At 42.4% G+C, this 27925-nt stretch overlaps 3 protein-coding genes across 6 annotated transcripts in view; 1 reads left to right on the top strand and 2 right to left on the bottom strand.

Annotated features, from left to right (window-relative positions):
• The window catches only part of LOC142896037 (kinesin-like protein KIF13B), a 32657-nt gene extending 27901 nt beyond the window's left edge, over positions 1 to 4756 (bottom strand). For all 4 annotated transcript variants that reach the window (XM_076037479.1, XM_076037478.1, XM_076037477.1 and 1 more), the window contains exons 1-3: positions 4669 to 4756; positions 4268 to 4350; positions 2940 to 3033 (exon numbers count right to left, since the gene is read on the bottom strand). In XM_076037479.1, the coding sequence (XP_075893594.1) occupies positions 2940 to 3033; positions 4268 to 4337 (164 nt within the window). In that variant the 5' untranslated portion in view covers positions 4338 to 4350; positions 4669 to 4756. The remainder of the gene's footprint in view (positions 1 to 2939; positions 3034 to 4267; positions 4351 to 4668) is intronic.
• Positions 4757 to 5224: 468 nt separating this feature from the next.
• On the top strand, positions 5225 to 27839 carry elp3 (elongator acetyltransferase complex subunit 3). Its single transcript, XM_076037491.1, has 15 exons — positions 5225 to 5402; positions 5825 to 5924; positions 6062 to 6200; positions 6445 to 6515; positions 6744 to 6807; positions 6913 to 6981; positions 7637 to 7791; positions 11281 to 11442; positions 12146 to 12272; positions 21294 to 21487; positions 22503 to 22593; positions 25456 to 25521; positions 25620 to 25847; positions 25955 to 26036; positions 27520 to 27839. Exons 1-15 carry the CDS (start codon positions 5381 to 5383, stop codon positions 27603 to 27605), a joined length of 1656 nt encoding a protein of 551 aa, XP_075893606.1. The 5' UTR covers positions 5225 to 5380; the 3' UTR covers positions 27606 to 27839.
• The window catches only part of LOC142896042 (serine/threonine-protein kinase pdik1l-A), a 34612-nt gene continuing 14496 nt past the window's right edge, over positions 7810 to 27925 (bottom strand). Inside the window, exon 4 of the mRNA XM_076037499.1 lies at positions 7810 to 7922. Coding sequence (XP_075893614.1) covers positions 7858 to 7922 — 65 coding nt within the window. The 3' untranslated portion in view covers positions 7810 to 7857. The remainder of the gene's footprint in view (positions 7923 to 27925) is intronic.

A 27925-nucleotide genomic window follows, 5' to 3' on the forward strand; every position in this document is an offset into this window, starting at 1 on the left:
AAGGTCTGCAAATTTATTTGTGGTCACGCAAACAAGGGGAGCTCTAATGAAACAAGGCCTCCCCTATGTGAGACTTGGCTGCTCCCTGAAAGAGCAATATTAAATCCTGGTCACTCCTGGGCTGCAGAGGACATTCCTAAGATAACTGGCAGAGTCCAGCAGCTCCCAAGGAGTCGCCACGGCGGAGGGAGGAGGGCAGCGGGTCCCACAGTCGATGCCGGAAAACCAACTCTCAAGCTCCTGGCTTAGGGGGGTTAATACTGCACTTTGCTTCTCCAGTTGAAGTTTCACTGAAGCGCCAAGAGTCCATTTTGATTTTTAAAGTACTTTTATTTATTTATTTTTTACTTTTGAGAGAAGTTTATTGAAAATTATAGACATTATATTATGAGAGTAGTTACTTTAATGAAGAATGCAATGGTAATTTCTTCAGTTCAAACAACTGATTGAAACAAAAGGCAACAACAGCGGCGGGTGTACCACAACTTAAAAATGCAGCAATAAGTGGTCATGTGACCTTTTTGTTAGGCTTCCCCTTGACGTTGTGCCATGTGAACCAAAACGATGAAGATGACTGACAAAATACAAACTGTCATTGTGGCAGAACATTAAGCGGTCTAAGATTGATCAGAGACTTTGTGTTTGTAGTTTTGCTGGTTCACCACCAATGCGAGAAAGTGAGTAGCTGGACGTGTGCATTGCGAAGTTTAAAGAATGTCAAATTAAAGGTCAAGTGTGTAATGTTTTAAGGTTCTGAAGAAGACACAGCAACATCAAGCGGTGACATTTTAGATTGCAGTGTCTTTTGATCTCCCTACCTCTCCCGAGCTTGCCAGTGAACTACTGTGACCTGCGGACGCAAACCTGGATAGCTTGTCCACCTTCTTCTTCGTTGGTTTGTTTGAAGGCACAGGCCTTCACACTAAATACGAAATGCAATGGCAGGTGGGCTGAATTGTCCACACCGGGCTTCCTTAGAAACATGGCGGTGCAAGACAGCAACTAACCTGGAGCAATCCTTGATGGATGTATACCAAAGTACTTTCTTTGTACTACAATTACACACTTTTATTCGTGTATTTTTGAGCAGTATATTGGGCAACATAAAAATCATAAATCAAGCCAAATATTACACACTGGACCCTTAAGTTCGCCTGCAAAAGTTATTATCTCAAAGTCGGACAGCCCCAGTTTTTGCAAGCAGCTTAGTAATACAAGTGAGCTCAGCTGAATATTGGGCTTTGGAGTTACGTAATGCAGTTTGGACGTTTTACAACGAGCTGGCATCTAATCAAACAGCATGACAGAAGCCCTGGTTGCAAATAACCCTGCAGCCCAGAGGATATCAGCATCCTGAGCTGCTGCAGCGAGCGCTTCGGTCCAACCTGCCAGGAAGCTACCCGACAGCAGGAGAAACCTTGAAGGAAACGCTGCCGACCGATGCGATTCCCCTCAAGGAAGCAGTGCTTTGCTTCAGTTTTGACACACACACACTGCTTACAAATCTGTTTTACTCTCCCACTGTACGAGCCCGTTTGGCACCCAGCCTGCAAAACCTGTTAACTTTTAGGCCCAAAGGGGAAGCATACCTCAGCTGAAGCAAGTCGGGGCAGAAGCAGAAGACAACTATAAAATATGAGGCTGTCTTTCCACCAAGAAGACATGGACGTGAAGATCACATCATTGATTGATCTCCGGTAAGGGGACCAACTCCTCCAAGGAGACCCTATAGAGCGCAGTTTGCCTTTACTGCCTTTCTGATATCCAGTAGTAAGAAAGTCGTTAACAGCAAACAAACACGGGGCGTAAAATCCAGTTTGAGTTTGGCTCAATTCACATTTTGGAATTATTTCTGATTCCAGAACAGACCTAGTCACACCCTTTGCTCAAATTCCTGCGGATCCTGGCGTGACTACCTGAGCAGGACTGAGCTGGAACAGACACACCCTTTGTAAAGAAGACGGGAATAATGCAGGAGCGACACGCGGGGAAGACGGGAGAGAAAACAAGAGCGAGGAGTGGAAGAGAGGAAGACTTGAGGCGCATTCAGTCCAAGTGATCCAATGCATTTTCAGCACAAATGGAATGTTTGGGGTCGAAATGACCACAGGCCTTTTTCATGGCCATCGTATTGACAAGAGAGTGCGCGTCATTCGCGTGAGCAATTAGTTGCAAGTAGCATTCGCAACCACTTGAAATATTAACACAACTGTTGTTGGGCAGAATTGTGGCTCTGAATGTTACCATCACAAATCATGAAAAAAAAAAAAAAAATACTGTTCAATGTGAACAAGGAGAAGCACTATGTTGAGGTATGTTGCGACATTGAAAATTTCAATACTGCATTTCAATATTCATTTGTGAAATTTCATGAGGAATAAAAAAAACGTGTCATAAAGTGGATAGCTTGCACACTGTAGGATGTATTAATATGACAAAAACTACTGAAGTGACATTTTGACTTTTGCCACACCTGCCGGGGGTGAGCTGGATTCTTTGTTTTCCTTTTAGCCTGCAGTTTTTCCTGTTTGACTCAGGACCTTCCCTGTGGGAATTTAGTTGACCAAAGTTCTGGTCAGGTCCGTTTAAGTTCAAAGACAAACCAGCAACAAAAAGGGGAAAAAAAAGAAATACTATCGAATTTCAATAAAAGAATGATTGAAGTGAGTGAATGAACACCGACAAATCTCAAAATTACTGCTGAGGTCCAAAGACTGTCGAGGTCAACACCACCATGATTCATGTTCAGACGACAGAAATCAGCTCAGTCAGCAATCTCAAGACCTGCCAATGCTAAAAGTTCAGTTTGGGTCCATCAAGTGAAAACCTCGCTCAGGTTAAGAAATAATATTCAAGCAAAATTCAAGATCAAGACAACTTGAGCGGTCACCACGTTTTGCATGAAACCAATGCTGAGTAAAATGAAGGCCGGTGCTTACCGGGGGTCTCCTTTGTTCATGTTGGTGACGGCCGAGTTCAGGACCGTCTGGTTCCCCTCCATCTCCACCACGCATTTCGCCTTGAGGTCTTTTTCTAAATAGAACATTGACAAAACAAAAAAAAGGGAATGCGCAACATGTCACTGGACACAGGAAAGTGGCTTGTTTCATGTGTGCAAGATGAGATTTTCTGCCGTTGCCTCTACATGGTCTCTGCCACTACTGCAGTGATGAGAAATGGCCCTCTGACAAATTTAGTGGTACAAAAAGGTTTTTGGACACCTCATGCATGCGTGATGTACTGTAATGCGCCATGAATCAGTCTTAAGTGTCCAACAGTTTACTCACATGCTGCACGTGTGACGTTTCGTCCGGCTCAGAACTGGGTGTTTCAGACATTTGCAACACATCCAGAGTACAAGAACTACAAGAATGTTCTTATTTTGTCTTATTAACAATGGAGAACAACACAACTTCAACTAGTTTGCCTCTGTTGTCGTGCCTCCGATGCATCCGAACCTTTTGAAACTCACGCACACATAAAAATGTGATGACAATATTTGGAACCGAGTAAAAATTTTAAGGGTGTTTTGAAAGCCTTTTCCCACTACACCGGACTTGGTCACCTTGTTTCGACAAATACGTTGCATTTGATTTTCATTTTCAAGCCACGTTTCAAAAACGTTGAAGGACAAATGTCTCAAAAAGTGATCCGATAAAATAGAAGTGGGAGTTGTCCCTGTTTTTATTGGCACAACACACCTTACTAAAAGGAAAAGATAAAATTAAGAATGTTCACATTTTTTCCCCCCAAAAATGGAAAACGAATGTCAGAAAAGATAAAGTTCTCACAAAGACTGACACAAGCAGGAGTTTATGCGCTTGTGTGGGCCCGTGCGTGGCCATGCACGGGCAGAAGACCGTCTCACTCGAGGGTATCTCTGCAGAACTGTCCGTTGCATTGCGCCAAACACAGAATCGTCCCATTAACAAAGCAAGCCGAGACGAATCACGCACATGGCACTGTACATGCATTGTTGCCCCCGTTCTTTCAGGATGTGATGTCACTGTGTCCTTTCCTATCTTTCCCTCCCAGTTCCCTTTTCCACGGTAGCTCTGCCAAAACATTCCCAAAGAGGGGGCAAAGTGGATATTTTCATAACGATGCTGGGAAAACGACACTGCCAAAGCACAGGGGTTCTAAAGGGATTTTCGAGTTGCCCTTTTGGGGAGGAGTAGGGCTAATTTGTCTCGAGTGACTGAGCAACTTACTACTGGGAAAAAAAAAAAAAAAAGAAAAAGGCCTATCACATGATTTGTGCACCTACCTCTCCTGTTCGTCGGTCGCACGCGCACTGCGACCTTTACATTGGATTCGTTCGGGCCGTTGTCGTCCATGTTGCCACCTGACCTGGCACAAATGAATGGATACATTTAACGTTTTGAATTAAATAATTGAAAATAAAGGCTTTGATACTCATCACCTACTTTATTTAAAAATAAGTACATAAGCAAACAAAAAACAAAACAAAACGCCACCTTGCATGCCAGAACTGAACATTCACTTGCGCACACAGAAAGTCTGGCGTTGGACGCAAGTCCCAAGACGAAGAAAAATACAAATAAGCTGCAGACTTTATTGTTACACAACTTGATTAAACCCCCGCCACAACACACAATGTTTGTAGAGAGGGCACACGACAGGCAAAGAATAATGTGCTGAACCAACCGTGTCAAAAACGCTGCTCGGTTATTATTTCCTTGTCCGACGGTGAGAGGCACCTTCAAGAAGTCACAGGAGCTAGCCCGCCGGAACGCTAGCGAATGGAAAGCAAACACACAAATGGCCAGTTACATTTAAAATAAAGCGCTGCTAAATATAACTGCTCCCTGAGCAGTGCGGTTGTATCGTCGTGTTTGTAATTTGTTAACAACAACAACAAGAACGACGAGAGCAGCAACGCTCACCACAATACGCGCTTCATTCCGTCAGCCACTCCACCTGTTGCATTTCCTGAAACTCCCAGCGAAGGTCTGTCAAGCCATGTCAACTCGCAGGCGGCTAAAGAGATTTGCTGCGAGGTTTTAGTCAGCTTCGAACTTGCGCTCTGCGCGCGCGCGCGCGCGCGCACACACACACACACACACACACACACACACACACACACACACACACACACACACACGCACGCACGCAAGCTCGGTGGGGCTCGTGGGGTTTCAGCGCCGCGGTGCGGATACACATGCATTGCAAGTCGATGGTTTTTGGTCTTCGTTACGTCAGTGCGGTGTTTCGCGACAGTTTGGGCCTGCTTTACGTCTCAAGTCGTGTGTCGACGCAGCGTGGAGATGTTTACTACCTTTGACAGCCGTGCGTGGTTTTAAATCGGTTGAACCCGAGCGTGTGACTTCATATATTGAGTGCGTGTACTTGGCACAGAATGGGAAAACCGAAGAGAAGGAGTAAGTGGTGGATTTTTTTTCTTGTCTTCCGCTGAACTGTTAGAGATGCTATAGATCCTCCATGCTAGTGTTAGCTTCTAATCTTTATGCTGAATGCGACACAACTCTTCTCACATACCTGTGTTTTAATTCTTTTGGACATTCTTTGCTATCATAGCCCATAGCACACAAGGACCGATTTCGTAAGTTACCACAAAATCCTCACTTGTGAAGTGAACGAAAGCCAACGTCAACACTTTACATCAACGTGGCAAAATGTAAAGTTTTTCAGCAAGTTGTGTCGTTGATCTTGTTAAGTTAAGTCGGGCTTATATCAGCAGGGCTGAAAGCATGTTCTGCCTTTTTTTTTTTTTAAGTAACTATAAATGATTTCAAACCTGAGCATTTTTAAAAACTCCTCATTGATTCTGGCTGTACGTCAGGTGACCTCAGCCGAGCTGAGCTGATGATGATGACCGTCGCTGAAATCATCAAGCAGCTGGTGGAGGCTCATGAAGACGGAAAGGACATAAACTTAAACAAGTGAGTTTAACTGTGTAGACCTAAACACCGCAGGCCCTTCAGGTTCTTCTAATCTAAAGTAAATGCACCTAATGACATAACAACACAACCTCAAAAACTTAGTCTAAAGACTAAAACCTTTTTTTTTCTCCTTTCAGAGTAAAGACCAAGACGTCGGCTAAATATGGACTTGAATCCCAGCCTCGACTGGTCGACATCATTGCTGCTGTTCCACCACAGTACCGTCGGGCCCTGGTGCCCAAACTGAAGGCCAAACCAATTCGCACTGCCAGTGGGGTGCGTAACTCTCAAAGTATTGTCCACCACGCAGTTTAGCAGCGGCTGTGATCCATCTGCATACTGTAAATACAAGTTCTGCAATGTGCGATCAACTGAAAGTGTTCATTAACAAAATGAAGTTATAGTAATAATAATATTAACAATAAAAACTTTTTAAATTTGCACCACTTAATACTCCTAAATTCCAAATGTAGCATTTCAGAATCGCTGTATTCAAGTGTAGCGTTTGCTTTTTGTTTAGATTGCTGTTGTTGCTGTGATGTGTAAACCACATCGGTGTCCCCACATCAGCTTCACTGGAAACATCTGCGTGTAAGTATTGATACACTTGTTTGGTAGTTTTCCTAACGTATTGACAGTAATGCTAATCAGAGGAATAATCAAGACTTTATAACAACATGATGTTATGGGTGACACAGCGGTGAACCTGAGGCCTTTGCAGGTTCTCCTTAGTTCTGGAATCTGTGGAATCTTCATCTTAATGTATGACCTGATTGCCAATAACAATCTTTTTCTTTACTCTATCCTGTCTCCTGGCAGCTACTGTCCTGGTGGACCCGACTCAGACTTTGAGTACTCAACACAGTCCTACACTGGCTATGAGGTGAGAAGGTTTCACTTGTTGTTGCTGTTGTTTTGCGAAATCCTTTAAGTTTACCCACCTCCCCCTTTCCCAATGTAAAAATACATGTGTGTGCCTCCTCATCAGCCAACATCCATGAGAGCGATCCGTGCCCGCTATGACCCGTACCTTCAGACCCGACATCGAGTGGAGCAGGTCAGTTAAAAGTGGCTGTGTAGGAAAGATGCTTATTCTTCCTAAAAGAAAAAAACAAAACAAAACAAAACAATATTTCATTTATTTATTCATTCATTTGTTTAAATCCATCAATGGGAGTGCTGAGTTTCATTCTGTTCAATCCCATAAAGTCACAAATTGGATGCGAAAATGAAAACCGCCATTTCACTTATTGGATTGTGTGCAGTGATTCTGAATTAATTCTGAGTAATGAGAATTGTGGGGTTTTATTATCCTGCCAAGACCTGACTCCTGTATCACGCCCTTTTTTTTCAATTCTGCTTGTATTTGTCTAGTAGTGCCAAGAAAATGATTATTGAAGCTCCAGCCTAGTTAGGAATCTTTTAGTGTCAGTGATTATGTTCGATATTGAATTTTGCCCACATATTGAATTTGTGCTTAGAATTCAATTTCATTTTGAATTAAATATTTGTTAAGTTTATAGTCTGTGCTGTTAGAATGAGATTTATTTGATTTTTTTTTTTTTATTGAGCCTTTATTTACCCAGGCAAGCAACTACAAACAGATTGTTAGTCACAAATGCAAATTTGAATTTGTTTCAAATCCTAAATGATGTATTATCATAACTTATTCACATTTTGACACGGCAGTGTGCGTTCTGCTCCATTTGCAGCTGAAGCAGCTGGGCCACAGCGTGGACAAGGTGGAGTTCATCGTGATGGGCGGGACGTTCATGGCTCTCTCCGAGGAATACCGAGACTATTTCATCAGGAACCTGCACGACGCCCTGTCGGGACACACCTCCAACAGTGTGGCCGAGGCTGTGAGGTCAGATTTGGATCATTTTCATGCACCCTGAGAATCTGTAGCAACCGTGTGATGCCGTCATGTCAATCAGAATATTGTAGAAATGTTTTGAGCACCTCGTTGAATCCACGCCACAAGAAGTGGAGGCAGTTCTGAAAGCAAAAATGTTCAAAATTGGGTCACATTGAGTGTCTAATAAACTGATTGAATTGATTTTCTTTTATGCTATTTAAGTTTTGACCCGCTTTTTGTTGTTTTTGTGTTTTTGTGGCTTCGAAACCCAGTTTTTAGTAGTTTAATGTAATGAGAGAACCAGAAAGTGTCCAACATTTACTGTATACCTTTACATTCAATGCATAGCCTCATGCCACCCTACACCGTTTTTTTTTAAACTAATCTCCACTAGAGGGAGCTATGGTACCATCTGTCGCTAAACCCTCGAATTTATTCCTGAAGTTCCACTTCCGTGAGATGAAGTGACATTCCTTCAAGAGCTGTTTGCATCAAACAAAGAAAGCTAAAATTCGTCGATATTTTAGTGTGTTTATTTTGACCAATTTTTGAACCAAATTTCAGTAGAAAGAGATTAACGTCTCCTGTGGTACGCTTGTTATAGTCTCCCCTCATAATTTAGTGAAGACCAAGAGCTCTGTTTCCATCTTGTGTCCACCGACCACAGGATAATAATCAGTGGATGCAACAATTGCAATGCTTGTCGTCACAAAGCAAAAACAACTGGCCCGCCGGGCCCATTTTAAGAAGGCCATTTGAGGAGCAAGCGTCGACCTGGCTCGGCGAACCGCTGCTCCGATAGGAATCTGGCCTGTGCGTCAGCTCGCTCTGGGGGAGCTCAAGTTTTTCTTTTCTTCCCTCCCTCCCCCAAACTGCTTTCCGATTATTTGAAGTCGCGAGTGCGTCGGCCCTTTGTTGGAGACGGCGAGACGTCATCCCGACGGTTTTGAGCAAATAGTTGCTGTTTGTTTGCTGGCTCTTCAATTCTCTGAAGTTCGATTGGAAACTCTATGTGTGTGTGTGTGTGTGTGTGTGTGTGTGTGTGTGTGTGTGTGTGTGTGTGTGTGTGTGTGTGTGTGTGTGTGTGTGTGTGTGTGTGTGTGTGTGTGTCTCGAATCTGCCCTGCTCTGCTATCAGCATCCTTTGTTAAGATGCTGTGATTGTAGCCGCCGCTGCTCCCCGTGAAGAGGCAGCCACTTGCTTTGACTGCAGACAGCTGTTGTCGCCACATGTCCGTGTGTGCGTGCGTGTGTTATATTAGACATGTATGCATTTACCAAGGCTTCTCGAGGCTTTCGTCCCGGCGCGCTAGCCCCCACTTCCCCCGATCCAGCAGCTGCGGATAATCGACTTTTTTATTGATTCATCTCGCGCAGTCAGATCGTCTCCTCTGAAGTATAAAGTGCCGTGATTGGTGTAAATCGGCCAGCAGACTGTAAAAGATAGACATCCATCGCGTGGAGACACAGAATCAGGGAGGTTATTAGCCGGCGTCACGGGAGATAATGGTCTCTGGATCAGCTGAAGCAAAGAAAATGACGGCAGCCTGTCGAGTGTGCATGTGTTCTTTTTGAAATTATTATTATTATGATTTTTAATATTATGATCAGCGGACGTTAAATTGTTTAGATGGACTCAGATTAAATAGCTAATCTGTTTCATGTTGCTTCTTTAAACACTTTGGCTTCTTGATGGCGACGTCCTCCTGCCTGGTCTGAACTCAGTCGCTAGCTTGCAGCTGGTCAACTGGGTCATTGTTGTTGACGGACAGCGAAAAACGATTTGGCCATTTGCCGACAATGATCAATGAAATGTTGTACATTTTATTCAACAGCATAGTTTGATGACAGATTTTCGTGTGAGAGATTATAGTATTGACCTTTACTGATGAAATGTTTTTCGTGTTTAAGCTAACGCCCCAACAAAGCTATTTATCCAACTAAAAAAGCTGCCCTATTTGTAAGTTTTTATACTTACAAATCCCTATTAGATTTCACTGTATGAAGACTATTCATGCTTTGCTCCACACAAAACATCGACAAAAGATTACAATTATGACAAAATTAAAGTGGTTGAAAACATTCATCAACAAAATAACAGGCTAAAAAAATTTGAATAACCAAACGTCAAACCACAGACATCACAGGTAACAATATTTGCTACTACCACCACATCTGTATCCATTTATGAACAATCAGAGCTTATTTATAATGGGATGCATCGATATCAGTATTGGTACCAATACTAGTATCGGTACCGATACCAGTATCAGATATTGGTACCAATACCAATCTGCTACAATGTGTAATGGCCTGATTAAGTACTCGGTGTCGGTGCATATCAATATATACTATTTATAATTACAAAATTACAGATTTGCAAGGTTTCCATAGGAACCATCCAAAAATCTCTTTCATTTGCGGCTCTTTACTTTCTCTTCCCTGCAGCTCACTTTTGACAGTTGCAAGCCCCGATGGTCACACGCATACCTATGTAATCCAAAATTCATAAAACACCTAGGGCCCAAAGCATTCATTTCAAAGTACGCAAGGTCATCAATTCATTAAATGTTTCAATTATGATGAAAATAGTTTCTCAGCACACCCAGAGCATTACGGAAGTGTGAGTTATGAGGCTCTCGAATCTAATCGATGTGACGACCCACAAGCGTTTCAACTTTAAAATCATGACGTGCAAAGGTAACACCAGCCTTCACCCATTTGCACAGCAAAGTAAATTTTGCCAGTCAGGCACACATGAGCAAACATTTTAAATGTAGCGTTAAGAATGTCACCTTCAACCCTGCATTGCATATAAAAAAAAGGACTGTTTCATGAAGAATATTACTATGTGGACCACGGAATACTTTGGAAACCGCTGCAATAAAACTGTGTTTATTCTGTGTCTGCAAACGCTATTATAATCTCCCCCATTTTAAGCTTTCACTGAATCAATCTGCGGCATCCAGAAACAAAGGTGACTTCTCTGTGGCCCGGCTAATCTGACTCAAGCACGAGTGCAAAAGAGTTTATCTTGCATGTGAATAATGAATTTAGGGACCAAGCCACCCTCTGTTTTCTCCTTTTACCGCAGCATATCATGTAAACACAGCACAATGACACGACACTGCTGTCGGGATTACTTAATGAATGACAAAATCGCTGATGTCTAAGTCAAAGTAAACACTAAATGTCCCATTCAGTATTTGTGGTTTAGCAAACCTTTCTGCCCGCCATCATCTATTTCCTTTGGCACATTAGCACCTCCTCACTGTGGGGTTTTCGTTAACTGTCCGACTAATGAGCCATGCAGACTCACAGTGAGCGACTGATGTTTGCCAAATGATTCCGGCACGCAGGGCGCACAAACGCACTTGGTAAATCTTAAGGGTCCAATTAGGAAGGGAAAAAATGATTGTATTAATTTGCAAATGGTGGGATATGATGATGCTACGACTGGGAATGAGATGAGGAGAGATAACGCCGTGTCCTCCGGCAGGTACTCGGAGCGCAGCAACACCAAGTGTGTGGGTATCACCATCGAAACGCGGCCCGACTACTGCCTGAAGCGACACCTCAGTGACATGCTGGCTTACGGATGCACCCGGCTGGAGATCGGCGTCCAGAGTGTCTACGAAGACGTGGCCCGGGACACCAACCGGTCAGAGACAATTTGTGACATCACACTGTTTGATCGTATCATTCTTTTAAGCCTTGCGGCATTTTATGTAACGCCACCTTTCTACGTATAATTTGCAGTAAAGAAAATGCTTGCTTTTGTCCCTGGTTTCACTTAAAGGTCCAGTGTGTAAAATTGGGCCTGATTTATGATTTTTATATAGGTAAATGCTTAATATACTGCCTATAGGTACATTAATCAAAGTGTATATTTGCAACCGCGACAGCGCGTTATTTATTACTCACGTAAGGGTACAGTGTGTAAAAATCTTCCATCTAATGATCAAATTTTTAGAACACCTTCCGTCCTCTGAGCGTGCCAGTGAACTACGGCTTGCGCACACATACCTAACCACACCATGTATGTATGTATGTATGTATGTATAGTTATATATAGTTATATATATGTGTGTGTGTGTTTTCATATATACAGTATATGGAGAGAGCGAGAGAGAGTTTAGTTAGCTTCCGCCACATTTCTGAGGCAGCCGGTGTGGACAAGTACTGTATGTGTGTGCAGGTCACCACAGTTCACTGGCAGGCTCAGAAGAGGGAGAGTGATCTAAAATCCGACCACATTGTGTCGTTAACTTTTAACTTTCAGTTATCTCCCTTTTTCTAAGTGATGCCCAGTCCTGAACTTTAAAATCGAATGGGTCTTTCTGCATCGCCACATCTGTTTCCAGGGGCCACACAGTCCGAGCTGTATGCGAAACCTTTCACCTTTCAAAGGACGCCGGCTTCAAAGTGGTTGCTCACATGATGCCCGATCTCCCCAATGTGGGCATGGAGAGGGATGTGGAGCAGTTCATTGTAAGTACTCCCATAAATTACATATTAGTTCTTAAGTGACAGGCAGTGCATTTCAGGCCTAGTCCTTCATTGTCTCCTAAACCAGTGCACTTCACACTACCATTAATATGACACCTGGGCTTGACAGTCATTTCAGAACCACATTTACATCTTGCATCCCCTTAATACAGGCCCCGTCGAGCAACACTTAATTTCTGGACCATTTAAAATCAATAAGCTCGCATTCACATTGAAAAGCAGCAAACGACGATCACAAATAATGTCAAAACTCAAAAATAGAAGGCGAGAGATTAGTCCACCAAAAGTTTGTCCAATAAACTGCACATAGTCACTGCCTTGCTTCTGCTATGCTTGACCCTAAATTACATGGCTGACGCACCCGCTAGGGTTGCTGTGTTAATGCTCAGGAAAAAACGATCATCACACCTCTCTTGCGATGAAAAAAGGGGTTTCAACATTTATTCCAGTGTCCACTTAAATCCCAAGCAGAACAAAACAAACATTTTGCGGCAGAGTGGTCAAAAAAACCAAACACCTGACAACAACAGTGACATGGCTTATAACCCTGAGCCACAAACAATACCAAAATACAGCAACGCCCACAGCATAAATAGTGTAATGACAACTGTCTCACTGGCTCAGATAAAAACAACAACATTTTGGCCGCTATAGTCACCGTTTCCTGCAGGACCCCAACAGGACGGTAACGAAACAAACTATTTATTGAAAATAAAAGTAATTTTAGAAATATAAATTAGTCATTTGCATTTGTTTTTGATAATATGCAACAGCAAAAAATACGTTGGTGTAGCCACTGTGCCAATGCACTACGTTATTTTCATTATACATTACAGATTATTCAGCAACTGAATCTTATCTTCTCCTACTGCAATCGTGGGTTCATCTTAGTAGCTAACAAATATGAGTTCAGTCTTTCAAGCTCTCATGAGTGCTTATCCAATCACTGGACAACACAAGCCAGCTGAAATATGATTGGATGAAAACACCACCGTAATATACAACAGTGGAAGCAGTGCAACCAAGTGGATATAATATGACATATAGAGAGCAGACTAAGGAGACGGTAATGCTCTTGTGCAGCCTATCCCAGCTTCAAAGCTTGTTGAAGTGCTGTCATGAGGGGTGTTTTCTAGCCTAGAAATCTTCTGGCCGATTTGTCTCTGGCAAGTTCTGGAAACTTGCGAGTGCATCGCAGCACTGCAGTGAAGCCCACGCCCACTGTATCAGAGAGTGATGTCATCTCCGAGAGTGCAGCAAGTATCTCAGAAAGCGCAACTTCATTATACGCGGCCACTGTGCTGCGAAACCTCAGGGGGAACGTCGCAGGGCTTCACATGAGGAAGGATGCCGCGGGAAATTGATGGGATTGACGCGAAGGCCGAAAAGAGAGAGAATGAAAGGTCGGAAAATTTGAGGCACCGGCATCCCGTCGTCCTCGTTTTTCTCTTAATTTTTCTCTCTATATATCAGGGAAGTACGACAGAGGGCATTTTATTTGGCAGAGGCTAGAGCTGGCATGGGTAAACTACGGCCTGATGGCCATATATGGGCCAGTTAAGCTTTTTAATCCGACCCGCCGAACTTGAAGAAATTTAATTAATCGTAAGTCATTCATAAAATAGCTGTTTTTCATCCATTTTTTCAGTGTTTTAAGAGCCATTTCAATGAAGAACTAAATACCGTGGGGCTTCAAAGACACATATTTTCTTTTAACGCTTTTATTCACTCTCTATTGACATTAAGCCACATGTTTTCGACATATCCCATGATACATTTTTTTCTCCTATGAGGTGGCTCACCAAAACACTCCATCCATCTGCTCCTGCTCCGGCCCCTCTGGCAAATTTTAGAACCCACTGTGGCCCCACCAGTCAAAAGGTTTGCCCACCCCTGGGCTAGAGACGCATGACAAGGTCATGGTGCTCCCCCTTCTAGAAGATGGGTGACAAGTTTCACTGCTGCAGTACAAACACAAAGCCAGCAAAAATTGTCATGCATATACATATACATACATGTATAACTGGTATCTGTGCCGTGGTATCGGCACATATTCTACAAGTACGAGTGGTGTACTCAACCCCGGTTTCCGGTACCGATACCCGATACTGGCATCGGTATTGGTATACTGGTATCAGTACCGATACCCGGTACTGGTATCGGTATTGGTGCATCCCTATACAGTACATAAGTCATCAGCCTGATTTGATAACACAAATCACACAGATGACCTGTAAATCCTTTTATTCCTGGTCAGAAACAAAAGTCCCTGGAAATACCGATAGAAATGAGGCTACACGGGAAATGTGGTCACACACAGAAAGACTGTTTCGCTTTATCCACATAAGTTGCACTGTGTAACGTGCACAAAAACTTGTTTTGAATCATATTAAGCAAAGCAGAGCAGTTTGGACGTGAGCTAAACCGAGAGTTGGAACAGAAAAAGGGGCCAAATCAATACCCGCTGATGACGCAGGATATAGAATTCTTTTGAGTCTCGACAACAAAATTGGGGGGAAAAAGACATTGACGTTGCCCAAAAAAAGAAAAAAAAAAGAAAAGAAACAGAAGTGACTCCCTGACTTTTGCCGACAACAGCCGCGCTACGCACAAAGTTGGTCATCAGGTTGTTTTTGCCTGTGACTCTGCAGTCACCTTCTACTCCTTCTCATCCTCATCCTCAGCTCAGCGTCACCTGGGCCCCTCTCGCACATCACAAAAATCTTGCGACGCGTCAAAAATAGCAGCGGGAGAGCTGCACTTCCAGCTGCGTCGTGACTCAAGTGGAAAAACTCCCGTCTCACGTCTCTGATCGGCGGCACTCAAGCCGAGGGCTCTGATTGGAGGGAGCGTAGGCTGTCGTACGAACTTAAGGAAACGGTGGGCGCCCGTTCCCCCAATGCAGTCGGGGCTCACCATGTCAATCAGCCTCACTTTGAGACTCATTAGTTTATTTTTATCGCTACAACAGAATTCAAGCAGATTTGATACATGGTGAAATAAATAATACTGAACGCGGCGTACGTGCGTGGCTGCGTACAGGTGGGACTCTAAGAGCACTTCCCCGTGGCTTTTGTGAAGACGTCGCTCATCATCTTAGCAACAGGAAGAGCTTCTCTGTCTCGCTCTTTTTTGCTTGTTATTTCACGAGTTCTTTAGTCGTCGCCGACGCTGATTGCCAGCGCCGTGGTACCTGCAGGGTCTGGCGTCAGAATGACGTCTTTAAAGAACAAAATAAAAGATTCCTCATGTCGTGAGCTTTCAGGAAAACGACAGAGTAAGCACGCGGATGTGAGAGATAAAAGTAGCTGATAAATAGTTGGTCATATCACTTCCACTGGAGTCATGTGGGAAATTGGACAAGATGTTTTGAAATCACTTGTCCGACTAAATTAAAACAAAAATTGTAAGAATCAAGACTATGTGATACGCAGACATGGTGTCATAAATTTTTTGTGCACCCTGTACCAGCAAGGGGCCACAGCACAAGTTTTGTGTAGGAACATGATGGAGTAGAACACGTCACACTACACTACACTTTCTTTGTAGTGATGAGGAAGCATCGCTACCGAGGGGCAAAAGATGCTTGTTTTGCAATCCATGCAACTGATAATGCGACACGACAGTAAACGTTTGTATGGTCCTGGCGTTGGAGCTGAGCAGATGTGCACCCCTTCCAAAGCAATCAGCAAGTTGGATTGCTCGGTCAGCATCGGTAGTTTCAATGCTAACACTCAACTAACTACCTACCGCAGTTGGTTCCAGCTTAGGTAAATCACAGTGTGCCCCCCAAATAATGTATCCTCCCCGCCCAATACTTTGCGCGTTCCTTCAGAAAACGCCCGGATTTTCACATTCATCAAGCACCAAAGGGGCTCCGTGCGTCATTTCGCCCTCACAGCGTCCCTCGGAGGATCGTCTTCGTCATCAATTAGCGCGTGTAATGGCGTTTTTGGCCGTATTTCCGCGTGCCAACCTTCAGTAAATCACACGTGGTGCGCCCTAAAACGTCCTCTAGACGTCTGTTTTGTATTTGGACATAAAAAGAGACCCAGTGGGCCGACCACAGAACCTTCGCTCCGGACTTCAGACAAACTTCTGCGCCTGTCCAGCTCTTTCTCCAGACTCTGGCTCCTTGATTTTCAAATGAAATGCATAAACCGCTTTAATCTAAAAAAGAGGACTTTGAACCACTGAGCAACAGGCTGAGGCACTGAATTGAGTGTTGGAAGAGAATTTTTTTTCAGTTTTTTTGGCGGGGGGCAGTTACAGGAAATTTCAGGCTATTTCTGCACCCTACTGTGCTCTGTGACTACTTGGCCGTCTGTTCCGCAATGATGCTAAGCGGCGTCGGCATTCCACAGGTGTTTTTACACTCACTAACACACACACACACACACACATTAATGCAGTCTGCAACCATGATGTGCAGAGAGGGGAGAAAAAGTGACTTCACTGAATGGGCTTTAGTAGACAGGGCAAATGATCTGCCTTGACGCTGGCCAACTGTTTCTCATCGAAGGGAAGATATGAAACAGGACATGTTGTGATCGTAGGTAGTTAAAGTAAGCAGCAGTGATGGAGGCGGGACTGTTTTGTGCGTGTTTTAGCTGCCCTTGATTTCACTGTAACATGAAGGGCAACAGCAGGCCGGCACATTAAGTAGATTAAAGCTGGACTTGGCCCAGAGAAACTCTCGGCTTTGTTGTAACCCTTTCTTGCTCACCAGAGGAGGGGAGTAACAAAGTACAAATACTTTGTTACTGTACTGATTTTCTGGTATCTGTCCTTTATTTGAGTATTTCTTTTTCAGATCACTTTTTACTTTTACTTTCTCCATACAATTGTACACAAATATCTGTACTTTGTACTCCTTACATTACTTTTGTGTTTACCTCTGCTTTTGGGCACACTGTTCAGTACGTTTTCTGCACAGGGTAAAATGAAAAATGTAGAGTTATTAAAGGTTAAGTTTGTAATATTTGGAGATCTTGAAGAAGAAACAGCGACATCAAGTGGTTACATTTCAGATTGCAGTGTCTTTCACTCACTCCCCCTCCTGAGCTTTCCAGTGAACTATGGTGGCCTGCGAAGCCAAACTTGGATACCTCGTCCACCTTATGCTTCATTGGTTTATTTGAAGATGAGAGCGCTCACCCTAATTGCAAAATGCGCTGTCAGGCAGGCTGGATTGGTCAGAACTATTACTGATTACAGTTTGGTTGTGCTGCAGTTGAAAAAGAAAAGCAAATCATAGTATTGAGAGTACCAAAGCTGTTAGTTAAAAGTGATCCCAATGCTCATGCAGGCCCTCTGGTCAGTTCAATTCAGATAAATCTGGCATAACTTTTTCATTTGAGCAAAATTGTCAACAAATGTATTGTTTTATTAATGGCAAAACAGTGACAAGACAAGAGTTTTACTTTTTTACTCAAATACGTGTTCAGAAGCTGTTCTTCCCTACCTTCACTTGAGTAAGGGAGTTGAAACAGTACTTTTTACTTCTAACAGAGTTTTTTTTTTTTACACCAGTGTCTGTACTTTTACTTTAGTACTTTAGTAGAATGTAAATACTTTAGCCACCTCAGTTGTCCACCGTCTTCTTCCTCCCTCCCACTATTCTCTCACTCCTGCCGCCTCGTTTGTCTCTCGCCCCTGCCCATCCTCCTTATCTGTCACTTCATCTTTTTCTTCTTGCCCATCGGCCGTTACTTTCCGATCGTCTCTCTTCTCCGCGTCTCGCCTGTCGCCTCCCAACTCCTTCTTTCATCACACCGACACCATCAGATAATTCTACTTGCGCGCAAGCCCCCCCTACCACCCCACCGCCACAGCCCCCTGTCTTTGCGTTCCATCATCGTATCTTATCTCATGCATCGCAATTTGCCATACGTGCCCAAGAAAAATAGCTTTACAGTGGCAATCGGACTGAGCATCTCGAGGGTGTTTCCGCGATCCATGAAATACGCTGGCCCACTTTTAACATTGACCACGTTTACAATAGCAGACTTAGAAATGAAATTGTTGAACAATTTATTGTTAACAATCATATCTCTTATGTTTATAGTCATAAAAAAAAAAAGTTTTGTAACGCCCCTAACAGTTTACACAATCTCACGTATCTCCGAAAAATATTGATGTTCTATTCAGTGGTGTTGTGGTCCCTAGAGCAGTGGGTATACTCTTAATTCTTTTTAAAGCAACATTGAGAAGTGGGTATAATCTGTGTACCCGTGTATACCCTGCACTACACCACTGGTTACATACCAATCAGCCAAAATGATGTATACACATGTAAAGAAAAACGTGCATAAATATTTCAATACCAAATTTATTCAGATATCACAAGATTAATACAAGTTACCTTTGGGCTCTAAAAGTATCCGTATGTATAGAAGTACTTACACAAATTGAATAATTATGCAGGTTTTTCCTTGCTGATGTGTGTATACATTATTGTTGGCTGACTCTGTATGTGTTTCAAAAGAATAGATAGATGGATAAATCCAAAAATCAACCATCCAACCAACCAACGATTATCTATCAAGCACTAAATCAAGGGCAAAGGCGTCTTGATGTGCAGAGCAAGCGTGAAGCAACAGCAGCCATGAAAAACTCAGAACGCAGAACCCAACTCTGGAGGGCGGCAGTCTGCTTGGACCAGTTGGGGTGAAAATGAAATGCAGAAAAAAAGAAGAAGAGAAAACCCTCAAGAGTTGGAGATAGAAATAGAGTCAGAGTGGCAGACATGAGATATGATTGCAGAGTTCTTGCTTTGGACAAATGATGTGAACAGCATTTCTAGACAGTCCCAGTGTCCCGTTGCCTTTCCAGAATATAAACCATAAACGTGGAAAAAAAAAAAAGAAACCTATAAAGTTGGTGTTATACCCATTAGGATCTTTAGCACTCCGTTAGCTGATGGGTTGTTGTTGTTTGTGATCAAAGCCAGTTTAAATGGGAACTGGCCATTGGTCAGACCTCCCATTAAGGTTAGGTTGAGGGTTAGGGTTACCGTTAGGGTTAAGATTACGGTTCGGGTTAGGGGAGGTCGGACCAATGCCATGCTCCTTTTTAAATTGCCTTCAGTGTACTTGTGCAAATCAAAAGTGAAGCCTTAAGTTGCTAACGGAAAAAAGTCAGGCTTTATTTACCCGTTTCTTAGGTCGTGTTCTTTCAAAATTAAATGAAAGCAATTACAATTACAATTTTTAACCACAGCCAGGCTGAAAAGTATGACGCCGCAAATGAACAAAACCCCCCTGACACCTTCAGTGCTGAGCAGGTTACAAAAAGAAATGCTAATGGCGCTATTACGACAAAAGTGGCTCGAACGTCAGGGGGGTTGTGGGGTGGGGGGTGTTTATCTTAACAAACGACCTGCGTTAAATAACGATAATGGGCTGCTGCCTCCTTTTAAAAGAAGTCTGAGGGTCTGAGGGGGCGGAGCGAGTTTTCTGAGCTGCGAGTCAGCAGAGGACAACGGCAAAAGTGTCTCTTCCCTGATAATGAAATTCGATTGCAACTTCCTGCCCAAGCGCCCCCCCCCCCTCTCCACCGCCGCCCCCGCCCCCATCCCGAAATTCTCTTTCACTTATCTCGGCCGTGCAGATGCCTCCGCCAGTCCCCGGGGAGCCCGTCTTTCACAGGGTTCCCCTCCTCTCTCCCCCCCCCCCCTCCCCACAATCCCGATCACCGACCGGCTCCGCCGCCGCGTCGGATCCTAAAAAAAAATGGTAGCAGGTGCGGCGGCACTGCTTCTCATTGCGGCTGGCTACAGTCTTCGGCAGTGTGCGACGTGGCCCCCGCCGCGATTATGAGCTGTGACCGTGAGATATGAGATCCTGATAATGCCAGCCTATTTTGGAGAACGGGCGCTCCGATTTCTGATTTCCACGGATGAGAGCGAGAAAGGGTGGGGAGTCGGGGGGGGGGTTTGAGGGGGATGCCTGGAAATCACACCCATTTTCTCTGCTGCATGACACCAGACCGCCCCCGCCCCCCCCCCCCATAAAAAATGTCTTTTTCAATTGAATAAGTAAGCCAGTGCCGGAGAGTGCTGAAGTTGTCTTGACGACTGCCAGTCATACTCGGATGCTTTCCACTCACAAATGGACAGCATGTTATCGACGTCTTTTCTTGATGCTCAGTGATTCTGTGTGTGTGGGGGGGGAGGAATCTATCTACACTTCTACCGTTCAAGAGTTTGGTGGTCATTGACTCATTCCTGCGTTGAACACTCCATTATGAGCAGCTCCATGAAATGATCTACTGGACTGTTCTGAGAACATTACCACGGCTTGAAAATTCATTAAGGATGTGCTGAACACATTACTGGATGGCTTTTGACAGTTGTTTGCATTGAATGTCTCATTGAGTTTGATTTTGGAGAATGAATGTCAAAGGTGCAATATGTGGCCATCACTACAGAATTGAATGTTTTAAAGTTGGTAATAAAATGTAATAGCATTTCTAAAACAAAGCCTCATATTATAATCACACTTAGGTGTGTGTGCTAAACCATAAAAGAGTCAATGGAGTGTGATGGTTTGTATTTTAGGCTACTGTTATTTATTCACACACTTGGAATGTCAATCTCTTTCAGTCTTTCAGACATTAAACACTAAAAATGTTCTCGTACTTGTTAAGCGCATCTTGACTGATTTTTGTGCACTTTATTGCAGAGTATTAAACCGTTATTTCATAAAACCGGTGACAAAGGAGTTCAATGCAGAAATGTGTCAGTGACCCCAAACCAATGAAATACCCTTAGAATTCTAAATCACTTCTTTCCTCTTAACCTCCATTTACAAATTTACATCTTCCAATACTTCCATTCTGCAAAGTCAATTTTACTTATATCCCTTGAAATTATACTAAATGATTAAAATATTGAGTGGAATTTTAAATGGCTTATAAATTATATGCCGATTTTTTTTCAGCCGTTGCATTGCTACCATTATTTTTCCCATTAGACTTGAACATTTTTTTTTGTTGTTGCAGGAATTCTTTGAGAACCCAGCGTTTAGGCCTGATGGACTGAAACTGTACCCGACGCTGGTGATCCGAGGCACAGGTCTGTACGAGCTGTGGAAGACGGGCCGGTACAAGAGCTACACACCCAGTGACCTGGTGGACCTGGTGGCCAGAATCCTTGCACTGGTACCGCCCTGGACGAGAGTCTACCGGGTTCAGAGGTGAGACAGGAAGTGGGTAATGTTGTTAAAGTGAACAGGATGGGTTGGATTTGTTTTATGTGTCTGTCTAGTGAAAAGCCCGGGAGCTCGGTGTTAATCACTAGCACAGTGTTTTGCTTTTTTTTTTTTTTTTTTAAAGTGGGGGGGCCACCAGGGGGCGGTATGAGGGCCACAGAAAATTGGAGTGGAGATAAGAACAAAATCAAAATAAACAAATAAATAATAGAATTTAGTTATCTTTTAATTCCTTTTATCAAATGTAATCTAATTACCTCACAACCCTGAGTGCAGGAGGAAGTGGGTATTGAAAATGGATGAATGGGAATCTAATTATTGTTTCATCATTACTATTAAAATGAATCTATAATAATATATCATATGATTACCTGCCAGTCAAAAACATCGTTCATGGCGTCGTGTGCGTGTGACATGCCCTTTAGCGCTATTCGTCAAGGTGATTTGCTCTTCAAGCTAGTCTAGGTAGCAAAAAATGGACAGGTTTGTGACAAAGAAACCGAAGGAATAGACAAGCAGCCTAGCTGTGGAAGACACTGCTGCAAAAAAGATGAAGACTTAGCCAACTAAAGTAAGAAAATGAATGAATGGGTTAGTTGATACATTTGTTTCTTGTGTTACATTTGTTTCTTGTTCTAAACAAATGTAACAACTGTTGAATGGGAAATTAAAGTAAGAAAAACATTCCAAAAGTCGATGTTTCTTTACATATTTTGTAACATTGCCTATTGGTTTGCGAAGGGGGTTCCTGGCCTGAAGTCCAGGTTGCTGTTTAGGGGGCCATGCTTGGAAAAGTTTGGGAAGGCCTGCATCAGTTCATAAAAATTACTGCAGTATGATTTGAGAAAGTAGCTATTGTGATTCTATGTTGTCCTGGCTTTCAAACAAATAACAAACTGGACTCCTAATATGGCCAAAAACATGTGATTTTCGATTTCTACTTTGTGTAGTGTGGCATTGTAATACCCTTCTGTTTTCCCCCCTGTGTAATCTTCACCAGGGACATCCCCATGCCGTTGGTGAGCTCAGGAGTGGAGCACGGAAACCTGAGGGAGTTGGCCCTGGCGAGGATGAAGGACATGGGCACTGAGGTAAAAAGTCAGAGTGAAAATCGATACCGCGCGATGGTTTGATACCTGGACACCTCGTCCACCTTCTATTTCGTTGGTTTATTTGAGGACCCTAATTACAAAACGCGCTGTCAGGTGGGCTGGATTGTCCACACCGGGCTTCCTTAGAAATATGGTGATGCAAGGTGGCACCTAACAGGGAGAAACACCCTTGCTCAATGCATGTTCTTATGTATATAAATCAGAAACCTTCTATGGGTAGGAAAACCAAATGAGTTTCATTGTATTGAGACTTTTATTAATGTATGTATGGGCATTATATTAAGCTTTCACCAATATAAAGATCTTAAATCAAGCGACATATTACAGGACCTTTACTTCTACTTGATGGCGCTAGGTACCAAGGCATGACTACTCTGACTGTCTACAGGTTAGAGAGCGGAGGTGCGTTAGCAGTGAATCACAATATAAGTCGCACCACATATCGCGATAAAATCCCAAATTTTTAATTAGTACAAAAAAAAAAAAACGACCCTCAGCCTCTTCAGAGGCTGAAGTCGCTAACAGACTTCTCCGGCCGCCAAATTCTTTGTGAAAAATCTTGACGGTAATGGTGGCGGACAGCTGGCAAATGGAAACATTTTGGTGTCAGACAGAGTCAGGTGACGCACTGGAGACCATGCAGAGTCTGAAACTTTTCCGTGCGTGACATTGAACGAAATTTTGCAGAAAGCCAGTGAAGTGGAAACTCCAGCCTGAGCCGCAAGTGGCGGGATTGTAGCAGCAGCAACAAGAGGCAGGAGGAGGCAGGCGACCCCTCGCCGACTCCCATTAAAAAAAACACCCCAGGATCAAATTTCTCTTAAATGTTTTTTTTCGTTTCTTCAGAGGACACTTATGGGGTGAAACACCTCCTGGACATATCTGTTAGGAGCAAAGCAGGCGTTTATCGACCATAGGCGAGCGTGAATGGAATGGAAACTTCTCCGCGAACCAATTTGACACCATGTACTTCCTCCCCTCGACTTGTCTGTTCTATTTGAAAGGGGTCTTTCAAACCAAGTACAAAAGTACCAAGAAACCAGGTATAGCCTGATTATGATTTGATTGGATTTTTATTTAATGTGGGAGAAGCTTCACTGCATGACAAATGGTAGTCATCTCTATATGTATATATACATATATGTATGTATATATATACGTATATATATATATATACATATATGTGTATATATATGTATATGTATATATATATATATACATATATGTATACATATATGTATACATATATGTATACATATATGTATACATATATATATATATATATATATACATATATATATATATATATATATATATATATATATATATATATATATATATGTATGTATATATATATATATATATATATATATGTATATATGTATATATATATATATATATATGTATGTATATATATATATATATGTATGTGTATATATATATATATATATATATGTATATATATATATATATATATGTATATATATATATATATATATATATATATATGTATATATATATATATATATATATATGTATATATATATATATATATGTATATATATATATATATATGTATATGTATATATATATATATACACATACATATATATATATATATACATACATATATATATATATATATATATGTATATATATATATATATATATGTATGTGTATATATATATATATATATATGTATATATATATATATATACATATATATATATATATATGTATATATATATATATATATATATATATATGTATATATATATATATATATGTATGTATATGTATATATATATATGTATGTATATGTATGTATATGTATATATATGTATGTATATATATATATATATATGTATGTATATATATATATATATGTATGTATGTATATATATGTATATATATATGTATGTATATATATGTATGTATGTATATATATGTATATATATGTATGTATGTATATATATGTATGTATGTATATATATATATGTATATATATATATATATATATATATAAATATATATATATATATATATATATATGTATATACATAATGAAAAAGTGTTTATTTTTGACAGATTTAAAAAAGGCTGGACCTACGCGTTTCAGCTTATTGCCTTCAGCTGGGTAAAAGTCCAAACTGTCATGAACACCTGTTATACATACAGAAACTTCTCAAGTAATCAGAGATCATGGGACACACCAGTGCCTCACCAATTGCAAACAGATTTAACTGAACCTGTCAGCTTCTATGAATACACCCCAACCAAAGAGCACCTGTTTTATTTCAAGGACCCAAGCAGCGCTCCTTCTTCTTTTTTCTTTCCTTCATTTCAAACCTTGACTGTTATCGGAAGTAGACAAAAATGAATGTATTGATTCTGAAAATGGCTGTAATAGGGCCCCTTTTGAGAGCATTGGTTCACAAAGGAATAATGTTGATGAGGCAACTTGTCATGTACGGGCCAGTGGGGTTTAATACCAAGCATCCTCTCTGTCAGAACTAAAATACAAAAAGATGGATGAAATTTTGATGAACTGGTCTCCACTGATAAATAGCACACTGGCTATTGAGGTTCTATGTCCAAAATTGTGAACCACCCCTTTAACACCATACAGGATCGTAAGTTGTCTGGCTCGCTGTGTTTACGTTGTTGTCAGATTGCTTTTTATTCACTTTTATTTTATCGCTTTTATTCACTGTTTATATGAATTGTCTTTTAGTCAGCATCACAGCGGGATAGAGTTTATTTTATCATGATTATTATTTTAATGATAAATTGTTTGATCAAATGCCTACCTGTGAGAGTCACTGTGTTTTTGTGTGCAGTGTCGAGACGTGAGAACCAGAGAAGTGGGAATTCAAGAGATCCACCACAAAGTCAGACCTTACCAGGTACCGAGGAGCCCGAAGGAATCACGTTCCAATGCCGCCCGCTTGCAGTACGACCGGGAGGCCGTGCGCTTTCATTAAACGCTCGAGTGTGCCCTCAGGTGGAGCTGGTGCGGAGGGACTACGTGGCCAACGAGGGCTGGGAGACCTTCCTCTCCTACGAGGACCCGGAGCAGGACATCCTGATCGGCCTGCTGCGCCTGCGCCGCTGCTCGCCCCAGTCCTTCCGACCCGAGCTCAAGGGCGGCGCCTCCATCGTCCGCGAGCTCCACGTCTACGGCAGCGTCGTCCCCGTCAGCAGCCGAGACCCCAGCAAGTTCCAGCACCAGGTGGCCCATCCGGACACGACGGACGTCCCTTCCTTCGGCACATACGGTCGTTCGTGAAAAACCGAGAAACGTCTACATCTCCTGTCGTTCTGTCAAACCTTTTTCAGGGCTTTGGTATGATGCTGATGGAAGAAGCGGAGAGGATTGCCAGGGAGGAACATGGCTCCAGCAAACTGGCTGTTATCTCAGGTGAGACACCGTGCAGCTTCGTGGCCTTTCTTGTGTCAGTATAGAGTATGAGGAAGTGTAAAAGGCAAAAGACATAGAATGGAATATTTAGTTTTTTTGTTGTTTTTTTTTTAAAAAAAGCTTAATATACTGCCCATAAATATAATAAAAGTGTGTACTCTCAGTACAACAAAAGCCCACAAAGACTCGCTCGCCCGCTCCAATTTCTTCTCACGACTCACCCACTTCAATTCTAACAACCCCCGCACCCTTTTTCTCCACATTGGCAAAGCTGACCAAACTCAAGAGCAACATCACCTCCGCATTCTCAACAGACAAATGCACTGACTTTCTCCCATCCTTCCATTCCAAAATTCAAAACACTACTTCCACTCCAGTCCCCTCAGAACCTGACATTTCTCCACTCACGTCTCTCAGCTTTTCGTCCTTCTCTCCTTTGACTCCATCTGACTCCGCCAAACTCCTTTCATCCACGAAAGTCTCCAGCTGCCACCATGATCCCATTCCATCTCCTCACCTAAAACCCTGCATTCCTACTCCCTCACCCCTCTCATCACCAACATCAGAAACACCTCCCTTACCACCGGCTCTGACTCGCCACCATCACACCCCTCCTGAAAAAACCTGGCCTCGATCCGGACAACCTGGATAGCTTCAAACTCTTCTCCAGTCTTCCACTGCTTTCAAAAATTCTGGAACGCTCCGTCATCACCCAACTCCAACAGCACCTCCACACCGCACAAAGTCCTCCTCCTCAAAGTCTCCAACGATCCCCTCCTCGCTGCTGACTCTGGTTCCATATCCTCCTCCTCAACCTCTCTGCCGCCTTTGACACTATTGATCACACCATCCTCCTCCGCCGTCTATAGTCAATAGGCATCTCTGACACAGCACTCCATTGGTTCATCACCTACCTCTCTGATTGTCATCGCTTTGTCTCTCTCAACAACTCAAAGTCCTACACTTCCCCTGTCAGCCACGGAGTTCCCCAAGGGTCGGTCCTCGGCCCCTTCCTGTTCATAAACTACAAGCTTCCTCTCGGTCAAATCATTCGCCACCATGGACTTCATTTTCACTGTTATGCCAACAATACCCAGCAATACATCTCCACCAAACCTGGCTGGACAACAACTTTCTAAAACTCAACAGCAAAAAAACAGAACTCCTCATCATTGGACCCAAATCTGTCCACCCCTCTGTACAGACGTTCACCCTCCTTATCGTCTCATCGATGGTCTGTATGCAATCTAGGCGTTATAATGGACTCCACCATCTTTTTTTTATTTTTTATTTTTTAAGTATATTAAGCTTTTACCGATATAAAAATCCTAAATCAAGCCAAATATTATACACACTAGCCCCTTAAGCACTGCACACAAGACAAGAAAAAAATGTAATTGACACAATAACCCAAACTGTGACAAGTGAAGCTTCAGTGTCAGGGGGGTTTCACTTCTTAACTCTGCTGCGTTGTGTCTGGCAGGTGTGGGAACACGGAACTACTACAGGAAGATGGGCTACGAGCTGCAGGGACCCTACATGGTGAAGGACCTGTATGGACTGAAGTGAACTTGGACAATACTTTTTTTTTTTTTTTTATCATTAGGACAACGTTCTCTATTTGGAGTTTGTTTTATTATTCAGTGAGACTTTGGATACAAGAGGCGATAAGAGTTGTTTTTTTATTCCCAACTCTTGCGTTTTGTCTGGGGTTCCTTGGCTGAGATTGTGAAATGAAGATAAAAAAACATCTCAAATAAGGACTTTCGTAATACAGCCAATAAACAGTTCATGTGGATGATTTATTTATCGTAACGTCTTACTCCAAACAAACAGAGCGCTTTATTTTGAGTTCTCCAAGCATCCACAAATACTATTATATAACTATT

This window comes from Nelusetta ayraudi, unplaced genomic scaffold, assembly GCF_046127955.1.
Source record: "Nelusetta ayraudi isolate G7.1 ecotype Tasmania unplaced genomic scaffold, CSIRO-AGI_Nayr_v1 ptg000052l, whole genome shotgun sequence".
In the NCBI taxonomy this organism is placed as follows: domain Eukaryota; kingdom Metazoa; phylum Chordata; class Actinopteri; order Tetraodontiformes; family Monacanthidae; genus Nelusetta; species Nelusetta ayraudi.

Coding starts and splice junctions, on each gene's coding strand:
- elp3 (XM_076037491.1), top strand. CDS start 5,381: ATGGGAAAACCGAAGAGAAGGA. Junction 11,443..12,145: donor GTGGCCCGGGACACCAACCG/GTCAGAGACAAT, acceptor ATCTGTTTCCAG/GGGCCACACAGTCCGAGCTG. Junction 12,273..21,293: donor GGGATGTGGAGCAGTTCATT/GTAAGTACTCCC, acceptor TTGTTGTTGCAG/GAATTCTTTGAGAACCCAGC.